Below are 21,670 nucleotides of genomic sequence, written 5' to 3' on the forward strand. Positions count from 1 at the left end.
ATAGAGAAGGAGGAGAGAAAAATGAAATAATTTTAATGAAAGAAAAATAAAAAAAATAAAAACTTATAATTTGATAAAATAAATATCTTATCAACATTCTTGGGGTTTTAAATATTTGATTTAGAATATAAAATATCTTTAAAACAATAGATTAAATAGTTTTTTATTTTATTTAATTAAAGTATGATTTTAAATATGTAATGGTTCTTTTACAGTAATCTGATTTTGTTAAATGAAAAAAATTGTATATTTATTTATGTTATAAAACTTTTTTTTTTATCTTCCTCAATCTCGCTTTTACTATAAAAAGCTTATCATTTTTCTTCTAAACATTTTAAATTTCATTTCCAACTATAGCTTTCTCATTAAAAATTAAAAGCAATAAATTGTTGAAAGTTAGATGGTATTTATTAAAAAAAGTGGAAATAAACTTTTTAGATAGCAAATATACAAAGTTTATATGTCTTATTTATATTTATGAAATATTATCAAAATATTTTTTTTTTAAATAACCTATTTTTAACTTATATTTTATAAACCATTTATTAGAGACATAATTGATTATAAGATAAGATAATAATAAAGAATATAAATAGTTTGTTACAACATTAAAATATAAAAATTATTAAAAAAGAAAATATAAATATATATATTTTTTTGGCTTCAAGAGGAAATCAATTTACAATAATATTTTTATGATATACCTGAATAAAAAATAATATTAAAAATGAATTTTTCGTATTAATATATTTTCTTTATACATATCCAAATGATATTTTTCTTTTTTTTTTTATATGCTCTATTAAATATTCTAAATTAATAGTTAACTCATATAAGGACATAAAAACCAATAAAGAAAATGTATTTTTGACTAAAAATATAATAATGATGCTAAATATTAATCCAATTGATGATGTTTTTAAAAGATTTTATCATTATTTATTTAACAATGATACATTATATAAATTATATATATATATAGAATATACATATATATAAATAAAATATTTTTAAAAACAATTATTTTATTGGGAAAGACAAAAATTTTTATTTATAAATAGATAAAAAAAAAAAAGTTTTTTATTAATCTTATTGTATCTTTAATATTATCTTATCTTGAACTAAAAGTATACTTTTTTCACCATACAATATTCATTTCATCAATTTCCACTTTTTAAAGGATTTGTTAAAAAAAGTTTTAATCTAAATGCATCAACACCATTTAAATAGTAACGAAAAAGTTTTTGAAGTTTTATGAATCCAAATCTTGTATAAAGTGCAAGAGCACCCTCATTTGTAACTTCTGTTTCAAGAGTAACCTCATCACAACCATTATCTCTCATTTTCTCTATAGCTTTTTCTACTAATTTAGAACCTAATCAAATTTGAAAACATTACTTAATGAAAAAAAAAAACAACTAAGCTAATAATATACTTACCAATTCCTTGTCCACGATAATTAGGTTCAACAGCCAGCATACCTATATATCCCTCTTTTCTACCAGTTTCAATAATTTCTTCTTTACATACAATAGCACCAATTAATTTATTACCTTTCATACATGCTATACAAAGTTCTGGCCATTTTATTAAAAAATATCTATATGTATAAATAGAGTATGGTTCACTAAGATATTTTGATACAATATTTTGAACTTCTATTAATATATTTTCAGAAAAATTAGATATATATTTATACTCTTCACCATCTTTTGTATCAAGAGATAAAATTTTTATTCGATCACTTAAATCTATCTCTGTAATAGCCATCAGTAAAAAAATAATATTTTTACTTAATTAAAGTTAAAGATTAGAAATATAAAACTTTTAAAACGATTATTTTTGGTATAGCATACACACTCACACAATTTTGACTGATAAAAATGATATATCCTTTCAGATGTTACCACCATATAAAAATACTTATATATATTTAAGTAGTAGAATAATTTTTTAAATCTTTTTATAACAAATATTTTTATAATTTTAAATAAAAAATTAGTTTTTAATGAAAAAGAATTTATTTTTTTATTAATTTGCTATAAATTAATAGATGTAATAAATTATAAAAATATTACAAATAGATAAAAATTCAAAACAATTAGTATTACCCTAATTTTTATGTTATCAATGACTTTATCAAATCTTAAAAAGTAATTTTTTTATTTCCTTTTTAAAAATAATTTATACATGTTAAATTTTAATGAAACATTTATTGTAAAAGTGTAAAATTTTAATACATATTAACTGACTTTGACAAATATATTTTCTTATTAGAATATACTTTTTTTTTCAAAATTTTCTTTCAAAAAATATTAGTTTTTTTTTAGAAGATCGGCAAGAGGTGATTGATATTTAAAATTGTTATTATTAATAAAAAAAAACAAAGAATATTATTTAAAAATTATTATTTGTATAAAAAATTATTACCTATACGTGTGAAATTAAGAATTTTCTTTGAATAAAAATAGATTGTTTATAAATTGAGTATGATAATAATTATTATTTAAATATTGTGCTATTTAAGTTGGAACGTTCTGATATTAAAATAAAAAATTATGTGAAAGTTTTAACTTAAAAAATTAATGGAATAATAAAAATATTTTTAAAAATTATTTTAAAATGTGTGAGTAGATATAATTATATATATATTTAATCTTAAAAGAATTATATGCTAAATTAAGTCTTAGTACTAAATTAGTACAAACAAATTATCGAAGTAAATTAAAAAAAAAAACTATTTATTTTAACATATAAAAATAGCATTATTGTAAATCAAAAAAAAAAAAATTCAAAATATTTCTATGAATGATGGTAATGTATACGTATCTATTATATAAACATTATCATTACCTAAATATATGTCATCTATATTTTATGATGGATAAAATATTATTAAATATTAAATTAAAAATGATAAAATATTTTTATAACATTTTATATTATGTAATTTAAATTTGTTTAAATAATATAAAAATTATTTATTGTAATATTGTATATTATAAGCTGATCAAATATTCTTATCATACTTTTTATGTTTAATTTTATTTTTTCATTTTTAATAATATAAAAAATTTAAAAAATTTCATTAGTTATGTCACAAGATAATCAGAAAATTTAATCTCTTTATCTAAACATGAAATAACATTTTCTAATACATTTTTTCATATCCTTTTTTTTGTATAAAAGTAATACCTGAAAAATGTATAATTATTAACGGTAAAAGTTGTGTTTTTTTTTTTTATTAAAATAAAAAAAAAGTTATCTTCATTAGGGTTTTTGTTTAACATTTCAATAAACTTTTTTTTTTAAATTTAAAAATAATTAAACTCAGGATAAAGATCATTCTTATTTTAATTTCAATATATTCTTTTAAAATTAAACTAGAATTTTTCATTTGTTCATTTCACATTTAATTATTTCTCTTTCATTTTATAAAACATTTATATGTAAAAGAAAAAAAAAACAAAATTCCATAAGAAGATGACACATATGAAATATGATTTTTCATAAAAAAATAGATACAGAATTAATAATAGGAAAAAAAAATCTATGTATTCTATTTTAAAAAATTTTTAAATGGAAAAAAAAATATATTACATTAATTTATCAATCCAATTTTCTTTTTATTTTATTTCAATGTCTTTTATCAATGCACATATGATAATAAAAATTTGTTTATATTAAAGTAAATATCTTGAAAGTGTTAAATAACTTTTTTTTTTATAACAATTAAAATTTTTTCATTTTAAAAATTTATCTTGATAACTTTTATATAGTAGTCTATATTCTTATTAAGTTTATACTTTTGATAAAATACAATAGAAAGATAAATATTTATGTTAAAAAGTAAAATTTAAATTTTTGTGTGATAATCAAGTTAGTCAAATTTTATTTTCTCATTTGATTTCAACTTGAAACGTCAACTTTAATTTACCCATCTTTCGAAACCGAGACCACATGAATAGTTATGGATACCCGGGGATTAACAGTGGGGTTTGAAGTGACATCGAACACCTTACATATCACGTTTAAAATCAAGTTGTTTGTCAAAGACCAACAATGATAACTTATTGAATAGAATAATAAAAGTATTATCCAAGAAGAATTATTCAAGATAAAAACATCTTTAAAGCAAATATAAAGATAAATAATAGTAATTACGTCAATCTAACTTAATAAGCAAAAAAAAGCTTTATTCAAACGTTTCAATTATATATAATATTATTATAAAAATAAATTAAAGTTTTTATTATTTAAAGTCAATATTTGCTTATAATTAGATTTGAAAAAAAAAATTAGATAAAAAACAATAAACTATCAAATTTATTTTAATAAAAAATATTGAAGCATTTAAAAATTTTGATATTTAAAAAAAATTAATTAAAATAATAAATATTATTTTGCTAAACTTATGTGAAAATTAGATTAAAATATCTAGAAAAAATTTTAACAAGATTCTAAATTAAGAGTATAGAATTTTAATGTATTCACTATATTATATTATACTTTGTTGATAAAAAAGTTAAATGAGATACCTCTAGAATTTTTTAATATAAATATTATAATATTTTCAGGCTTCATATCTTTTATTTTCCTTTATTTTTTCACATAAACAATTTTAATATAATATTTTTATTTATATTAAAGCTTGTTACTTTTTAACTACCTAATTATTGAATTTTTTACTTTAGTCTTTTTTTTTCAATAACATAGAACTATAAAAATACTTTGAAAGTACAAATAATTTTTTATTATTATTTTCAATACACAATATAAACTAATATATTCTACTAACTTATTCATTTCTTTAACAAGTACATTAAAATCTCATTATAATTCTACCAACCAAACTATAAGTTCGCAATATTATTATTTTTTTTATATCATATTTTATATTAAAATAAAAAAACTATTAATGATAAATTTATTATTCACTTTTTTATTAAAATATTTTTTACAATATAAATTGATAATAATAGATAAACCACTATGTAAAATGATAAAATAAAAATACAAAAGAAATATTTGATAAAGTATTATAAACAATAGTTATATTATCTTTATACTAGCATATATTATTATTTATTTTTAATTTAACATTAAAAGATTTGTCCATTACTATTCATTTCAATCTTTTTGTAAATAATAATACACCTGCTAAATTATTTACTCTTCTCATGTAATTGAACAAAGATATTCATCCAACTGTGAAAGGTATATACATTTTAAGTCTTCTGTATTATATACTAGAATATATATATATATAATAAAAGTTTATATATCTATTTTACTTTATATATATTCACCTTGGCACAAAAAAAAAGTAAAATGACCGCTATTTACAGAAATATTAATACATAACTGTACAATGACTAAATATACTTGATGATGTTTTTTTTTTTGCCATACTATTTTAATGAATGCATTTTTACTGTATATAAAACTTTTTACTGTCTTTTTTTTTTTCTTAATAAAGTATATATATATATATACATATAGAAATTAACAATTAGATATAAATCTTTTTTTTTTTATTTCTTATCTTTTTTCCAAAATCTATTTTATTAAAAGGACGTAAGTTAAATAATTTTATTTTAACAAATTTTTAAAAACATCATAAATATAAATCTTGCTTTTTATATTAAAAATTTTAGCATAAAAATTTGTCTAACCGTAAAATATTTTACTATTTATACCTCTAGTCGTTTTATATATATTAATAAATGATATGACATTGGTTTATATTCTTCATACATTTAAAACAAATACTTTTACACTAAAAAAGCTTTTGTATACACATATATATTTATAAGGATGGATTCATTTTTCTATTTAAACTTTTTTATTGATAAATGACCAGAACTAGTTTTACATGATATGCCGCTTCAACCTTCTTAACTTATTACTTAGATTTTTGTCATTTATTTATTCTATTTTTTTTTTTTACAATTCTTCTTCTCTTTTCTTCCTTATTGAAAAAGGGACACATTCTCAAGTGGCTGTATACTTTTCTTTTGAAACTTTTTCTTTTTTATTTAGATAAAAAGACATTGATAATATATAATACAATAAAAGACATATTTTTAAAAATCTTTTTAACTTCTATTAACTTTTTTTTTTATATACATTCTTTTATATTAATCAATTATCAATATATCAAATGGGAATAATTTTTATTATTATATATAAATCTTCAAATTTTTTTTCTTTAATCTAATAAAGAAAAAAAAAATTTTTTTTTTATAAAAGTACATTCTTCTAAGTGACCTTGATTTATAAGTAAATGAATCCATAATTTTATACATAAATAAAATATTTAAAATAAATATATATATTAGTCTCATTAAAATATATTTATAAATTAATTTATAAAAGTTTATTTCAAATTTCAGAAATGTTTATTATTCTTTTCAATATAAATGACTCCTTCCGGCATACATATATTTATGGAAGTTTCTTTTAAATTGTTATATTAAGCTTATCTCTTTTTAGTAGTTAAGAAATATAAAATTTATTTTTATTACAAAATTTTATATCAAAATTATTGGTTAGTAAAAGTTTGACACATTTATAGTATTATTTCTTTTTATATAAAATTAAGATAATTTCAAGATTTTTGTCATATTTTAAAATATTTTATTATACCAAATATATGTAATATTTATTTATTTTAACATTCAATTTTATTTTTTAATCTCAAGTAATTTTTGATAAATCTATTCCATCTACCATCTGCTTTTTTTTACTTCAATTTAACTGACAATTGTTATAAAAAAGGACATCAACTTTTTTTTAACACATTTTCTTGTATATATATTTATAAAATTAAAATAAACTTAACGAGGTAACTCTCTATTTTTTCAAAAAAAAAAAATTTTTTTTTTTTTTGCCTCCTATTCCCTCTTTCAAATTATTTTTCTTTGTTACATTTTTATACTATTTAAAAATCATTTGAATTTTCAAAGACATTTTTGATTTATTTTACTTTTTATATTATATGAATAAATATAAACAGTCTATTTAAAACATTAATTTATTCTATATATTTCCATTAAAATAATTAAATTATAATTTGTCTTTATATTAATAATAACTAAAAGTCTTTATTCTTTATTAAAAAGTAGACATAAGAAAGTAGTCTTTTTAATAAAATTAATATTAACTTTTTATTATTTATCTAATTTTGAATTTAATATCAATTTTGAATAGCTTATTCAATAGAAATATATATTGTTTTATCATCATCAACATACATATATCTACCAAAATCGACATCCATTTTAGAAAAATATAGATTAGTAAAATGGTAAAACTCCATTTCATTGGTTAATTCTTAAGAACATTATATATTTCTTATATTGCCATTTTGTCTCATTACCATTCTATATATATTATTATCTTTATATTATTGACACATCTATATAAGATATCTGTTCAATAAAAGTTTCATTTAAAGTTCTTTAATATTTTTCTTTTTATCTAGAGGTTCTCTCTAAAATTTATGTATATATATATATAAATAAGTGTAAATGTTTTAATACTATTATTTACTAACAATAAAAATGATCGATGTTAGAAAATGTATGTTCATTAAAATATTTTGTCCTCTAATTTTCTCTTTGTACTTCATTTACCTCAAAATATAATATTAATTATTATACAATATCATTTAAATGATATTCTCTTTTAAACAATTTTATACTTTACACTATTTTTTTTTTTTTTTAAATTTAACAAATAGTATAATTTTAAAATTTTTGTTATAATAGAATATATAATATATTCATTAAACTAATAGAAATTATATATATTATAATTATATCTTAAATAATAATATATTTCGTAAAAAAAAAAATTGTATAAATTTTTATTAATAAAATAAATTTTTTTATAAATAAATTGTAAAATTGTTAATAGTATAGTATACAATAATCTTTTTCACCTGGATTTTTATTGAAGAGACATGTCATATCAACTTTTTTTTATCAATTTGATCTAATATTCATTTATTATATATAAATATATATATGAATACATAAATATATTTTTATTTATTTTACTTTGTTATGAGAGTAATTCTATATTTGTTTTAATTTAATAAAAACATTTCATATTAATCTTATTAGATGTTATAATTTTTTTTTTACATCCTTCCTTCAAATCATTTGTTTATTTTCATTATATAATGAGTAATTTTAGTATAATTTTTTTTTTCCAATGTTTGATTAATGTTATTTTAACTTATCTTTAAAATGATCATTGTATGATTATTTATATATACTATACAATTTATTCTATTATTGGAAAAAATAAAAATTTCTTTTAATTTTTTGTAATAAACACTTATATATATATTGTATCAGTTTTTTAAATCTTAATAAATTAATATATATATATATATAAATATTTTTAATCATTTCTTTTCTTATTCAATTTTTTTAATATAATACATAGATATTTAATATTTTTGCATTACTCTCTTGAAATGATATTATTTAATCTTTATCTCAACTATTTCATATTATTTATTAACATTATATTTATTATATTTTCTTCTTTAAATTTTCTGATGAATGGCATTACTTTTTTTTTTATCTTTATGAAATGCCATCACTTTTAAAAATCCTCATATTCCCTTGATAGAAGAATCATTTTACATATCATAAAAGCAAATAGTATTACTTTAGATCTTAGCACTATTTGTGTTTTTATCCTTCTGTTTTTCTTAAAATTTTTATCCTCTTAACAAAAATAGATAAAAAGGACCAGTTTAATGACCCTACAGAACATTATTTGATTAATTAGACACAAAAATTGTCTTTTTTATTATTTTAACCAGGAATATATGTATACAAACTTTTAACAGCTGGTGAAAGATCTTCCCACTTCAAATATATAGTATTCTTAATCTAAATCTTTAATAGTTTAAAAGTAAATTGTCTTCATTTAATAATATATATACATATCCGATACAAACAAAGTAAGTAACAAGCATATGGTTATAAGAAGAAATTATTTCTCCAAGTCAATGAAATATTTATTTATAAAATTATTTTTTTTATGTCTATAATTTTTTACAACATTTTTTTTTTCAATACTTTTTTTCTAAATAACATTATTATTATTATTTTTTTTTTATTATTAAAATGAATATATTATTGTATTTACCTTTTCCAAATATTTTATTAAAAATTGAATAAAATATAAAATGCTAATCTTTATAACTAGCCATAAAGTATTGTAAAAATTTTTATTCATAATAATGTTCATCATTTATATTATATATAATATTTCATTCTTCATATAATACATTATAATTTTTTCTATTAATATCAACTATCTTTTCCTGTAGAATGGAGATACTATATATTTGATTTTTATTTATAATATATAAAAATTTTATTTGATCATCAATTTATTTTTATATTATTAGATAACTAATAAAGTTTCATTACTTACAATATAATATATTATGTTTTAATAAACTGTTTTTTTTTTAATTTGTTACGTATTTTATAATATATCTTTCATATCATCATATTTTTATTATAACATAATATTTATTTGATAATATATTTGAATAATTTAATACTAAACAACTTTTTTTTTTTTATAGAAATATCTTTTCAAAACGGCTACTTGGTTAACAACAAAAAGACGTACTGCTGTTGGTGGATCCACTACTAATGTAACATCAACTAGCAGTACAACAAGTCTTTCACCAAATATTCCTTTTACTAATATTATAACTAATACACGTTTAAATTTTAATCATTCTCTAAATTTTTTACAATCAAATATTAAAAATCCATTTATATTATCTCCTGATAAATCATCACCACCACAATCTACTCCAATTGAAAATATTATTCAAGATGCTCATTATTCCGGTGCATTATTATTAAGAGCTCGAAAACTTACAGATTTTCCTGATTATTATGCTGGAAAATATTCCTTAGAGGATGTTGTTTTTGTTGGTATGTCTAAAATTATAACTTATCTTTATTTATTTTTTTAATTTAACATTATTTATTATGATTAATAATAAATTGATGGCATATATATATATATTTTTAATAAATTATAAATAAGTATAATTAATGTTTTCTTAAAAGAATCATTTTAAATTTAATCAATTTTTTATGTAATAGAAGTACTTATTACATAATAGTACTTTTACATCATCTGGATAAGATTATGTACTTAAATATATTTTGCCATCTTTCTTTATTAAAATTAATCATAAACTAATTATAAGGACATTTTAACTTTGTTAACATTGTTAATATTATTTTTAGACATGACAGATAATAGGTTAACAGAAATACCACAAATTATTATTGAAAGAATGAAACTTTTGGAAACATTAATATTAGCAAAAAATATAATTAAAATACTTCCAACATCAATGAAAGGCTTTAATTCATTAAATTATTTAGACTTAAGTTCAAATAATCTTACAACTATTCCTTCGGCAATTTTTTCATTACCACTTCAGATATTATTACTATCAAATAACAAATTGGATACTGTCTCTGGAGATATTGTCCAAATGGCACCAACAATACAAGAGTTAGATTTTAGTAAAAATCGTATAACAAGTATTACATCAAATATTTCATTACTTAAACAACTTAGAAAACTTAATTTACGATCCAATAGATTGGGAGCCCTCCCATCAGAGATGGCCTCATTAGAGTTATACTCATTAGACATCTCAGCAAATCGTTTAACACATATTCCTGTAGAATTTTGTTCAATGCAATCATTAATTCACCTAAATACTCTTGATAATCCATTATTATCACCACCAATTGAAATTGCATTAAAAGGAAGAGAACATATTTTTAAATATCTTCAAAGTGCTATTAGTAGTGATGTTGATTATAGAGGAAATTATACAGATTGGAGTACTAATAGAAATTCATTTATTAATGCAACAATAAGAAGACCTAAAAATGCTGAAAAAGTTGCAGCTAAAGCTAAAAGATTTGCTGCACTTAATAGTAGTGATTCTGGTTATACATCTACAGGTGATGATCCAAGACATAGTTATGATATGGAATTTTCAAGAAATTCTCTTGCTAGTATTGATGAAAATAATAAAAAAGAAAATATTATTATAAATAGTGATAGCAATGGTGCATTAAGTAATGAAGATGAAGGTGTTGATTTAACTAATCCATTAAAAGATGTAAGAAAATTAAATTTAATAGAAGAATGTTTAGATATTAATAATTCTAATAATAATAATAATAATAATGAAATTAATATGGATACTAGTTTATATACAAATTTAGCATCAGTAACAATAACTGATTCTACTTATATTAAACCAGGTAATATTATTGTTAAAGATAAAGAACCAGTAAATGATGAAAATCCAGATTCTGTTTTAGAATCGACATCACCAACAAGTTCTGAATCTCATTCTTCATTGTCGGAGTCGATGGCTTCTTTATCATCACCTGATGTGAATAATTCAAATTTATTAATTGATTCTTCCAATGTTAAAGAAAATTCTAATAAATTAATGATTCCATCACCAACTACAAATAAAATATTAAAACCACCAAGTAAAAAAGTTACCTCAACTAAAGTTCAATCAAAACTTTCTCTTCCTTCAACTGGGAAATCAACATTACTAGTAAAAAAAGAGCATCCAGTATCAAAATTATTAAGACCATCAATTACTGCACCATCAACTGCAACACGAATATCAAAATTAACACCACCAAAAAAATCTATATCAATGTCTTCATCTGGTTCATCAACTCCCTCAACACCTATATCACCATCTAATGATAATGATATAGATTTAATGAAAAAACTTTTAGGTTCCAAATTATCAACAATAACAAAAGAAGAAGAAATATCAAAACAACTATCTTCCGGTGTTTTATTATGTAATTTTGTAAATAAATTAAAACCACGAACAATTCCTGTTGTTATGGCATCATTATCACCATCACAACCTGTTCCATTACCTAAAGCTAAAAAGAATGCTGAAAATTTTGTCAATACAGCTAAGAAACTTGGTCTCTCAGAGGTTTGTTTTTATTTCTCTTTTCATTTTTCCAAAAGCCATTTCTTTTTGTTTTTGCTTTCCTTCTATTCTATTTATTTTTCTTTCATATATGTTTTCATATTAGTAATTCAACTAGAAATTAATGTCACAGAAAAAAAAAAATTATTTAATTTTTTAATATAATGCTATTTTTTTATAAGAAAAAAAAAAATTAAATTTCTAGATATGTCGTTGTGTTTTGTTATCGTTTTTTACATTATCTCATAACTATTATAAACTTCTAATACTCTTTCAGCAGGCAGAGAGATATTTTGCAATTCTTTTACTTGGAATATTTTTAACAACGCTTTTTCTAACATTTTTCTTCAAACCATAAAAATAATTTTATCAGACAAAAAAAAAAAATCTTTTGATCTCACATCGTCTTTTATGTATTAATAACAAAGTTTCAACAAAAAAAAAGACAAAGTAAAACAATTTGAAATGGTTTTCATTTTTATTTTTATCAGATTTAACTTTAAAAAATATTTAAATATAATTAATAATGAAAATTTTTTTAGAATAATCTACCGACACCTGATGATATTGTTGGAAGAAGAAATCTCAACAAAATTGCTTCATCAATTGTTCTATTAAATAAACTTCTTGGAAAAAAAGAAGAATTGACAAATAATAAGAAAACTACAAATATTTGATAAAACGCTAATAGGATACTCAATTATTTTGATATTTATTATTTACATATAATTTTGCTATATATATATTTATATATACGTGTATAGTTAAGAAAATGAATAAAAACATTTTATACTTTTTTTTTTCTAAAAATTTATTTTCTTCTAAATAACAAAAAAAAAACTTATTTTTAAAAAATAAAACAACATATGTATCTTCAAAAGAAAATATCTAATTATTATAGTAGATATAATAAATTATAATATAAATACAATTAAGAAAAATAAATAAAAAAAACTTATTCATGGGTATATAATGATCGTTGGAACATAATACCACGTTTAATTTTAATTGCCAATGCTTCAATTCGAGATGTTAGAATACGATCTTGAATATACTCACCAGCTTTGAGAACGTCCTTAAATAACTCTAATGTTCTCTGGAACATTCTAACCATATTACCTTCAGGAATTGTTGTTAATAAAAGAATTTCCTTTAAAGGAACACCATCAGTCCAGAGGTAGGCGACTTCCATTCCAGAATACGAAACAGTTTCTATTTCATCATAAAAAAACGCCTGGTGTTTTTCATGTACTTTATTTAATTCATCACTATATTTTATAAATATTTTTGCAATTTCATCTAATTCTTCTTTTGGAGCTCTTCTTGCATTTTTAGGTATATTTTTAGCTGGAGCATAATTTTTTCTTCCCTCTAATGCAAAAATTGAAAATAAAGCTGCTACACCACCATCACTTAATTTACTTATTACATTATTCATTATTAATTCACTTATCATTAATTCAAAATAATGAAGATGACATCCAACATGCCCTTTTAGTGTTATCAATTCATTTTCTGTTACATAGTTATAATCTTTAAGAACTTTTAACTTAGCCTCATAATCTTGTTTTAATATTAATCCTTCCATTTGTTTTTTCTCTAATGTTTCTATTTTTGATGATTGTCTTTTAATATCAATATAATTTTCATAATGACTAATATATTTATAACATTTTTGAACAGACTTAAAAAGTTCAATTAAATTTTCTCTATATATGCTATATTTAGCATATTCCTCAGATATATCTTTATTTTTTGAACTATAATTACAGCCTGGTATCAAAAGTTTATCGGTTAATGTGGTACAATTAAAAACATCTCTTTCTGTATAGTACAATGCTGGTATAGCTCTATTTATAGATGATTCAATATTTTTTATTCTATTTCCTGTAATATAATACTCTTGAACATCTTGCCAAAATTTTGGAGTATATTCATTACTTTTTACTATTCCAACTATTTCACATACTGGAATATCATAAATAACAAGTATTTCACTATTATTAACATCATCATGAGGTATAATATGTTCTGGATATGAATTCATAAGTCCTTTTAACAATAATAAATTTCGCCCAAAATCACTATTTCCATTTTGATTATTCTTATTCATTTTAATTATATTAACATAATCATTTTTTTTATATTTGGGTACTAATGTTGCAATAGAAATAATAGGTCTTTTATAAGAATTATTTATTGATGTTACACATCCTAAATTATTATTAATTCCAAGTTTTGAGTAACTAAATATTAAATATTTTCCAACACCTATAACATTATCATCAATAAAATTTTTGATTCTTGAAAAAATTTTTCCCCTAACTTCAAGAAAATCTAATGATGTATTATAAAATTCTTCCATTAAACTTTCACTCATACCTTTGCCATCAACTATTCCACATAATTTACATGTATCTTTTACTGTTTTATCTAATACATTTTTCATGCTTTCTAATTCAGCTTCTTTTTCTTCCTCATGTCTAATAGACAGTTTTTCAGCAAATGATTGTGATAACATTCTTTCAATACTTATTTCCTCACCAGATCTTATTAAAGATAACATCATACGATAAGTTATTCTAAATTTTGATTCAAGAAGATTAGCCTTGCCTGTAAGCATATTTCTCATTGTTTGGAAATCACATAATTCTCTTCCATTAGGCATTATAATAACATTACCAACAGTATCTAAACCTCTCCTACCAGCTCTCCCAGCCATTTGAATGTACTCGGTACATGTTAATGATCTCTTTGATTTTCCATCATGTTTATCTAAAGAATCAAAAACAACAGTTTTTGTAGGCATATTAACACCCATTGCAAAAGTTTCTGTGGCAAATAAAACTTTTATTGTGCCATTACTAAAAAGCATTTCAATGATTTCTTTTAATAAAGGAAGAATACCAGAGTGATGAACACCAAAACCACGAATAGCAGCTTCTTTTACCATCAAAACTTGAGGAATATCTCTATCATCTTTTTCTAATTCCTCCAAACATTTATTGAAAAAAGTTTTTATGTGCCATTTTTCTTTATCTGTTGTTAGATCAATCCTATCAAAAGATCTAAGATAATCATCACAGGTATTTCTAGAAAAGACAAATATTACCATTGGTATCATATTTTCTTTATCAAGACGTTTAATTAATTTTTCGTAACTTGCTATTGCATGTCTTTTCTTTTGCATATATGTTAGTGGTAAATTATTAGATTTCATTTTTCCTTTATTTAATGATTCTTTGTTATTAAAAAAGTTTCCTTCTTTCATTTTTATTGACTCTTTAAAGTTATAATTAGATGTTTCTATTCTTTGAGAAATATTTTTATGGTTGATTTTATTTGTATTAGAAATTTCTTTTTTATTGTTTTTGTCACTAAAATAATTTGCCCCAAACATTGGTGGAGAAGATAGTTTTTGATGATTTATTGTTTTTTTTATTTCTGATTTTCCATCAATTTTAATGGTAGTATTATTATCTTCACCTTTATTTTTTTTCATTTTTTTATTTTTATTTATATTCTCAAAGTGATTTCTTTTTATTGGTCGTGAAGAAATTGAATCATTTTCTATTGAAGTTGTTGATGTTCTTCCGTTACTCTCAATATTAAAACAATCAACTTTTTCTTTATCATTTATTTTATTAATTTCTTTTTTCTTTTTGTTACTAGAATCCTTTGTTAGATTTGTTGATATTCTTCCATCGCTTTCATTCATAGAACCAGAGTCTTTTCCTTTATCATTTATGTTATTAGAAATTTTTTTCTTTTTGCTTTTTCTTTTTTTTTGCTTTTTATCATGATTATAAACATCTGGATCTAGGGATGGTGTTGATATATCAGTAGTTGTTATATGAGTATCTAAAAGTATTTCATTCTCATTATTAACAATTTGTGATTTAATAGTATGACATGAATCAACTCTATAATCGGTAGATTCTTTATGAATATTTATTTCTTGTAAAGAATTAGATATTTCTTGATAATCAATTTTTTCATCACTGTTTTTATGGCAACATTCAAAACCTTCAACTTTAAGGACGCTAAACAATTCAGTAGCATCATTTATTGGAGTTGAAATTCCATCAACTTTTTTATAGTCTGATTTATCACTATCTTCTGAACTTATAATTTGTTTGTCTTTTGAATTTTTATCAAATAAAGTACCATTACATTCATATGTTATTTCTTTATCAAAATCTGTATTAATTTCTTTTTTTATAACTTTTTCATTATTCCTTTCTTTTAATTTTTTTTTATTTTTTTTACCTTCATTTCTATTGAGAATGTTTTCAACATTTACTTTGTTAGTTTCACTAGTTTTTATATTTGCAGATTCAGGAGTACCTTTTCTACTAGCATTTTTAGTAGAAATTTTAGCAGATTTTTCCTGGTTAAAAATTTGAGCTATTAGATCCATCCCTTTATAAGATATTTTTGATTTAGATTTACTGTTTATCATAAATGGTTTCTTTTTTTCTTCATCTTTGTAACGAGAATGGTTTGATGAGGTAATGTTATTTTTCTTATCAAATAAATTTGATTTCTGATCATTCGTAGGATAATCTAAAAAAAAAAAATTTTATTATTAAACTAAAAATTGATTAAACATACCTATCACTTTCTTTGAATTATTTTTCTTACTATTAAAATGTGACACCTCCATCGATTTAATAATAGCATCATAATTTTTTTGTTTAATCAACCTTTTTCCATCATAAACTTTTTCTATCCAATTTTTTGAAGTTGAATAAAATCCACAATAAACATAATGTTCTAATGGAACAGGTCTTGATAATGTTTCTATAACAATTATATTTCTATCTTTAACCCTACCAACCCAATCAGCAAATTCCATACAATTGGGAACAGTTGCAGATAACATAACAATTGTAACAGAAGGTGGTAGAAGAATTAATACTTCCTCCCATACATGTCCTCTTTCTTCATTGTTAATATAATGTACTTCATCAAAAACAACCACACCTAGATTGTATATTCTACTAGAATTTTCATATAACATACTTCGAAGGATTTCTGTTGTCATTATTAAAACTCTACCTTCTTCATTAATCTGATAATCACCTGTCATCAATCCAACATCATCAAATTTCTTTTTGAAATCTCTAAATTTTTGATTTGATAAAGCTTTTATGGGTGACGTGTAAATAGCTCTATCATTTTGGGACAAAGCCTGAGCAATTGCATTTTCTGCTACAACAGTTTTACCGGCTGAGGTATGTGCTGCTACAAAACAAGAATGATCCTCTGAGATACAAACAATAGCCTTTTTTTGAAATGTATCCAATTCAAAATCATAATTTAATTGAAATGTACTTTTTTTACTTTCATATAATTTTAATGCCAATGAATCATCTATAGAATGAGCTTTTGGGTATGCTGTTGATACAGGAGTTGAGATAAATTTTACCTCCAATTCAGATTTAAATTCTGTCATTATTTTTTTTTTCTAATTACCTAAATTTTTATTTTTTTTTATTTGTTAAATATCAAAATAAAAGTAACTAATTAAAAGTTAAACAATGATTGTAAATATTTCCTATAATAAAAAATAATTTTTAATAAAAAAATAAAAAAGATAATTAATTTGTTTGGTAGAAAATAATTATATAAATTGATAAACGAAAATTAAATTTAATATTTACTAATGCATAAATATAAAAAATATATTGGGATAACGTTACTCTTTCCCCTAAAGCAAAATAATAGAAGAAATGTGTAGCATTATATTGAGGTCAGTAATAATTTTTTTAGTAAATATATTTTTATAATAAATTTAATGGTATGTTTTTAATTGTTTATTTAAATTAATTTTAGAAATAAAAATATTTCTTATTTTTATTACAATTATATTATAATAAAATCAACAAATTTTTAAATGTTTTATGAAAATATTAAACATCATTTGTTATAAAATATTTTAAAAAAATAAAATTTTACAAAATAAAAACATTTTATTGTGAATTTGTAAAATAAAAATTATATTAAATTTTTTAAATTTTTATTCTATAGATAAAAAATTTATAGATAAGATACTAAATAAAAAGATATACTATTTTTATATACTTAATTTTTTTATATTAAATTTATAAATAAAACTTTTAATTTTTTTTTTCTTTTAATATTTTTTATGTTTAAATTATTATCTAAACTATTATGAAATAATAATATTAGTATCAAAAATTAATAGTTAAAATAAATACATTATACCAATATTTTTAGTATAATTAAAATACTAATTAGTAAATTTTTTATTTTTAACATTATACTGATACAAAATATAAAGAATTATATTCTTTTAATGAGTGATATAAATATTTATTTTAAAATTTTCAATTTTGTATAACCAACTATTTATATAAGAAATTGATTAACTATTCTAATTTTAAATAATAATAATGTAATTAATATACATATCATTTAATAAATAATAAAAATGAATATATTATATAGAATATTTTATTAGAATACTTATTAATTAGAAAGTTATATAAGAAAACTAAAAGAAATTATATAATACTATTCATTAATAAATTTTTGTTTAAAACATGAATCAACTAAAATATCAATTTCTTCACATGTAGCAGTTGGCAGGTACATCTTTGCAAAAGAACAGTGATTATGCGCCCATTGCCTTATATCTGTTACCATATACATGTCTGCATATTTTTTTATCATTTTACAGTGTTCTGGTGCTAGTAATAAAGGCCTATTTTTTGAATCTCTAGGTATATCTTTAATACTAACAGGTGGTTTTTCTGTACTTGTAATTGGAATTGGTTTCATTGTTGTAAGAATAAATTCAACATTTTCAGTTGTTTGTTGTGGAATTGAAACATATTTAACATCTTTTAGTTGAGGTTTATTTTGATTAAAAAATGTATATTGTTTTAATAAATCCTAAAATAATTTTTTTTTAATAACTTTTTTTTTTTAAAATTTAAATATAACTAACATCATCAATTGATTGAAAATTGTTATTATTCGTATTAGTTATTTTTGGAGGTGAAAGTTGTCCAAAATTTACATCGTCTTCATCATCAAAAATTTCTATACATTTATATCTTTTTGTTTTTTCAGGTCTTGATTCTTTTATAATATTTGTTAAACTTTTAGCACCATTTATTAAACCACGAAGTTTTTCAATATTTTCTTTATATCTTTTAGATGAATAAACATTTATTATAAGTATAGAAATAATAATAATTAATAATAAATGAAATTTAAGATTCATTTTCATTGTATATATTTTTAATAAAGAAATGTAATATTTTATATATACTTAAAAAGGATTGATATGTAAAGATATACATTTATAAGCAAACTTTTATATCTCGATCCACTAACCCAGTTATGGGTAAAAAGAATGAAAAATTTCACTATAAAATCTAATTAATTAATTATAGAAAATAAAGAAATATTTAAAATAATTTGTCATATAGATTAAAAGAGTATGTTAAAAATGAAACAAAATAAAATGAACCATATATATTAGATGTTAAAATATGATAATTAAAAATTTTATAATATGTTAAATTAGTATATATTTGTCAATTAATTATTATTATTGATTATTTATTGTATCTTCTTGTTTACATAATTTTCTAGCATCTATAATAGTATCTAAATATCTTGCAAGTGCTTCAATTTCATAATATTGAAAATTTTTTATATAATTTTCAACATCCCACAACATATTTATTATGACAGGATTTTTTTTCTCATCAAGTTCAACTTCTTCTGGAAGATGAGGTTGTAATCTAAAAAATGGAACACCAATAGAATTACACCAACTGGCTGTTCTTTCAACAGGCAAACCATCAGAATCTAATACTTTAAAAATAATTGACATAATTTGTTTTGTTATAGTTACAAATCTTGAAAGAATCATTTTTTCATTTGTAGAAACATCTTTTAATTCATTTTCAACAACTTTTTCCATTCCTACTTGTTTAGATCCTGTTCCAAGAGAAATGAAACAACAAATATCATCTACTGGTTTTGTTGTTATTTTACCATCTTTATTCAAAGCTTCAAGATGATGATATTTAAAGTAATCTGTTAATAAATCAATTGATGGGTTATTACTTATAAGACCACCATCAACATAATTCCCAAATGTATGAAAATAATGAGGTGCTGCACTGGTACATCTAGCTGCTTTCCATATATAATTATGCGATGGATTATCATAACCATAATCTTCATTATAATATTTTGTTCTATTTATATTTTTATTATTATTTTTATCTTCACTTAAATGATAATTTCTAAACATTTTGAAATTAAATCTTTTAAAATTATCTTTACATTTAACTGTTGTAACAGCAACTTTTTTATTTTTTATCTTATCCATTGTTTCATCTTTACCCAAAAGTTTTATTAAAAGATTTTCAATTTTTTCTGAAGAATATGGTTTAAAACGATCAACAAATACCTCATTTTTAAGTTTAAGATATGCTTTTCTAACACCATGAAGAGAATAATTTAATGAAAGTAGTAGTGCTAAAATTCCACCTGTACTTGTTCCAGCAACCCAATCAACATTTTCCCATAAATTATTATCCATTTTTTTTTGAATTGCCATTAATACTTGAATTGTACATAAACCACGAATACCACCACCATCTAATGAAATCATAATTTTGCTATCTTTTGTTATATTTTCAATTTTTTTACTTGCCATTTCACCAATCATAGCAATCCTAAATATTTGATCTGGTAACATTTCAGATGGTGGTTTTCTTTCAGAGGCAAACTCTGATAATATATTTCTCATTCCATCTGATTTCACTAAATCAATAGGACATTTTTCATTGTTATTAACTTCAATTAAAAGTTCTATTGAATCTTCTATTAATAAAAGAAGTGTTTTCATTGTTAAAATATCATCAACTTCAACACCAATATGAAGATAATTATTATTATTTTTATCACGATAATTTTTATCTAATTTATCAGCAATATATGAATAAATTATTGCTGTTACATTTCGATGGTAAATTGCAGATACAATATCATCACCTGTAACATTTAAAAATAATTCTTCTATCTTCTCAGGTTGAATATTACGTGTTTTTCTAAGAACCTAAAAAAATATAATTTCATATTATAAAAGCTTCAAGTACTTACACTATTTTGTTTAATTTCTGGTTTTTTTGTGTTACGTTTTAACAATTTTAATACACGATCTCCTAAGTTGCTTTCACGAGATGTCTCATCTTCAGATGACTGTTTTTTGCAAGAAATTTTTTCTCGAATCTTTATAATATTATCATCTACTTCCTCATAATTTTCTATGTTTTCAACAATAAAATTTTTGAGACTCTTAAAAAAGTTTTGATTAAATATAATTGAGAAAAAAATAACTTACTTCTTTTCTTGAACTACATTTTGAAGCTAAACTACTATCAGATTCTGATGATGAAATTTGAGAAGGTAATGTTTCATCATTTGAATAATTTTTAGTATTAATTTTGTATGATTCTCTATATTTATTATCATCATTAGTAAAAGAATGATTATTAACATTATTAGAAGATGATGAAGTAGAAGAAGTAGAAGAAATAGATGTATCAGAAAGCATACCAAAAAAATGTA

The 21,670-nt window shown here is 20.6% G+C and overlaps 5 protein-coding genes across 5 annotated transcripts; 1 reads left to right on the plus strand and 4 right to left on the minus strand.

Annotated features, from left to right (window-relative positions):
* Nucleotides 1–1,160: 1,160 nt before the first annotated feature.
* Nucleotides 1,161–1,770, minus strand: SRAE_2000513600 (N-alpha-acetyltransferase 30; the record flags this gene model as incomplete). Its single annotated transcript, XM_024644109.1, has 2 exons — nucleotides 1,161–1,375; nucleotides 1,440–1,770. 2 exons carry the CDS (start codon nucleotides 1,768–1,770, stop codon nucleotides 1,161–1,163), a joined length of 546 nt encoding a protein of 181 aa, XP_024509702.1.
* Nucleotides 1,771–7,572: 5,802 nt separating this feature from the next.
* On the plus strand, nucleotides 7,573–12,726 carry SRAE_2000513700 (Leucine-rich-repeats and calponin homology domain protein; the record flags this gene model as incomplete). The annotated part of the gene is made up of 4 exons (XM_024644110.1): nucleotides 7,573–7,584; nucleotides 9,620–9,980; nucleotides 10,302–12,052; nucleotides 12,592–12,726. 4 exons carry the CDS (start codon nucleotides 7,573–7,575, stop codon nucleotides 12,724–12,726), a joined length of 2,259 nt encoding a protein of 752 aa, XP_024509703.1.
* A 278-nt stretch (nucleotides 12,727–13,004) lies between these two features.
* SRAE_2000513800 (LD23303p) lies at nucleotides 13,005–17,507 on the minus strand (the record flags this gene model as incomplete). Its single annotated transcript, XM_024644111.1, has 3 exons — nucleotides 13,005–16,615; nucleotides 16,664–17,035; nucleotides 17,075–17,507. The coding sequence occupies 3 exons, from the start codon at nucleotides 17,505–17,507 to the stop codon at nucleotides 13,005–13,007; spliced, it is 4,416 nt and encodes a 1,471-aa protein (XP_024509704.1).
* Nucleotides 17,508–18,589: 1,082 nt separating this feature from the next.
* SRAE_2000513900 (Hypothetical protein) lies at nucleotides 18,590–19,310 on the minus strand (the record flags this gene model as incomplete). The annotated part of the gene is made up of 2 exons (XM_024644112.1): nucleotides 18,590–18,970; nucleotides 19,026–19,310. The coding sequence occupies 2 exons, from the start codon at nucleotides 19,308–19,310 to the stop codon at nucleotides 18,590–18,592; spliced, it is 666 nt and encodes a 221-aa protein (XP_024509705.1).
* A 324-nt stretch (nucleotides 19,311–19,634) lies between these two features.
* Nucleotides 19,635–21,656, minus strand: SRAE_2000514000 (85/88 kDa calcium-independent phospholipase A2; the record flags this gene model as incomplete). The annotated part of the gene is made up of 3 exons (XM_024644113.1): nucleotides 19,635–21,158; nucleotides 21,203–21,397; nucleotides 21,444–21,656. 3 exons carry the CDS (start codon nucleotides 21,654–21,656, stop codon nucleotides 19,635–19,637), a joined length of 1,932 nt encoding a protein of 643 aa, XP_024509706.1.
* Between the last annotated feature and the right edge of the window lie 14 nt (nucleotides 21,657–21,670).

This window comes from Strongyloides ratti (genome assembly GCF_001040885.1).
Source record: "Strongyloides ratti genome assembly S_ratti_ED321, chromosome : 2".
Classification (NCBI taxonomy): Eukaryota; Metazoa; Nematoda; class Chromadorea; order Rhabditida; family Strongyloididae; genus Strongyloides; species Strongyloides ratti.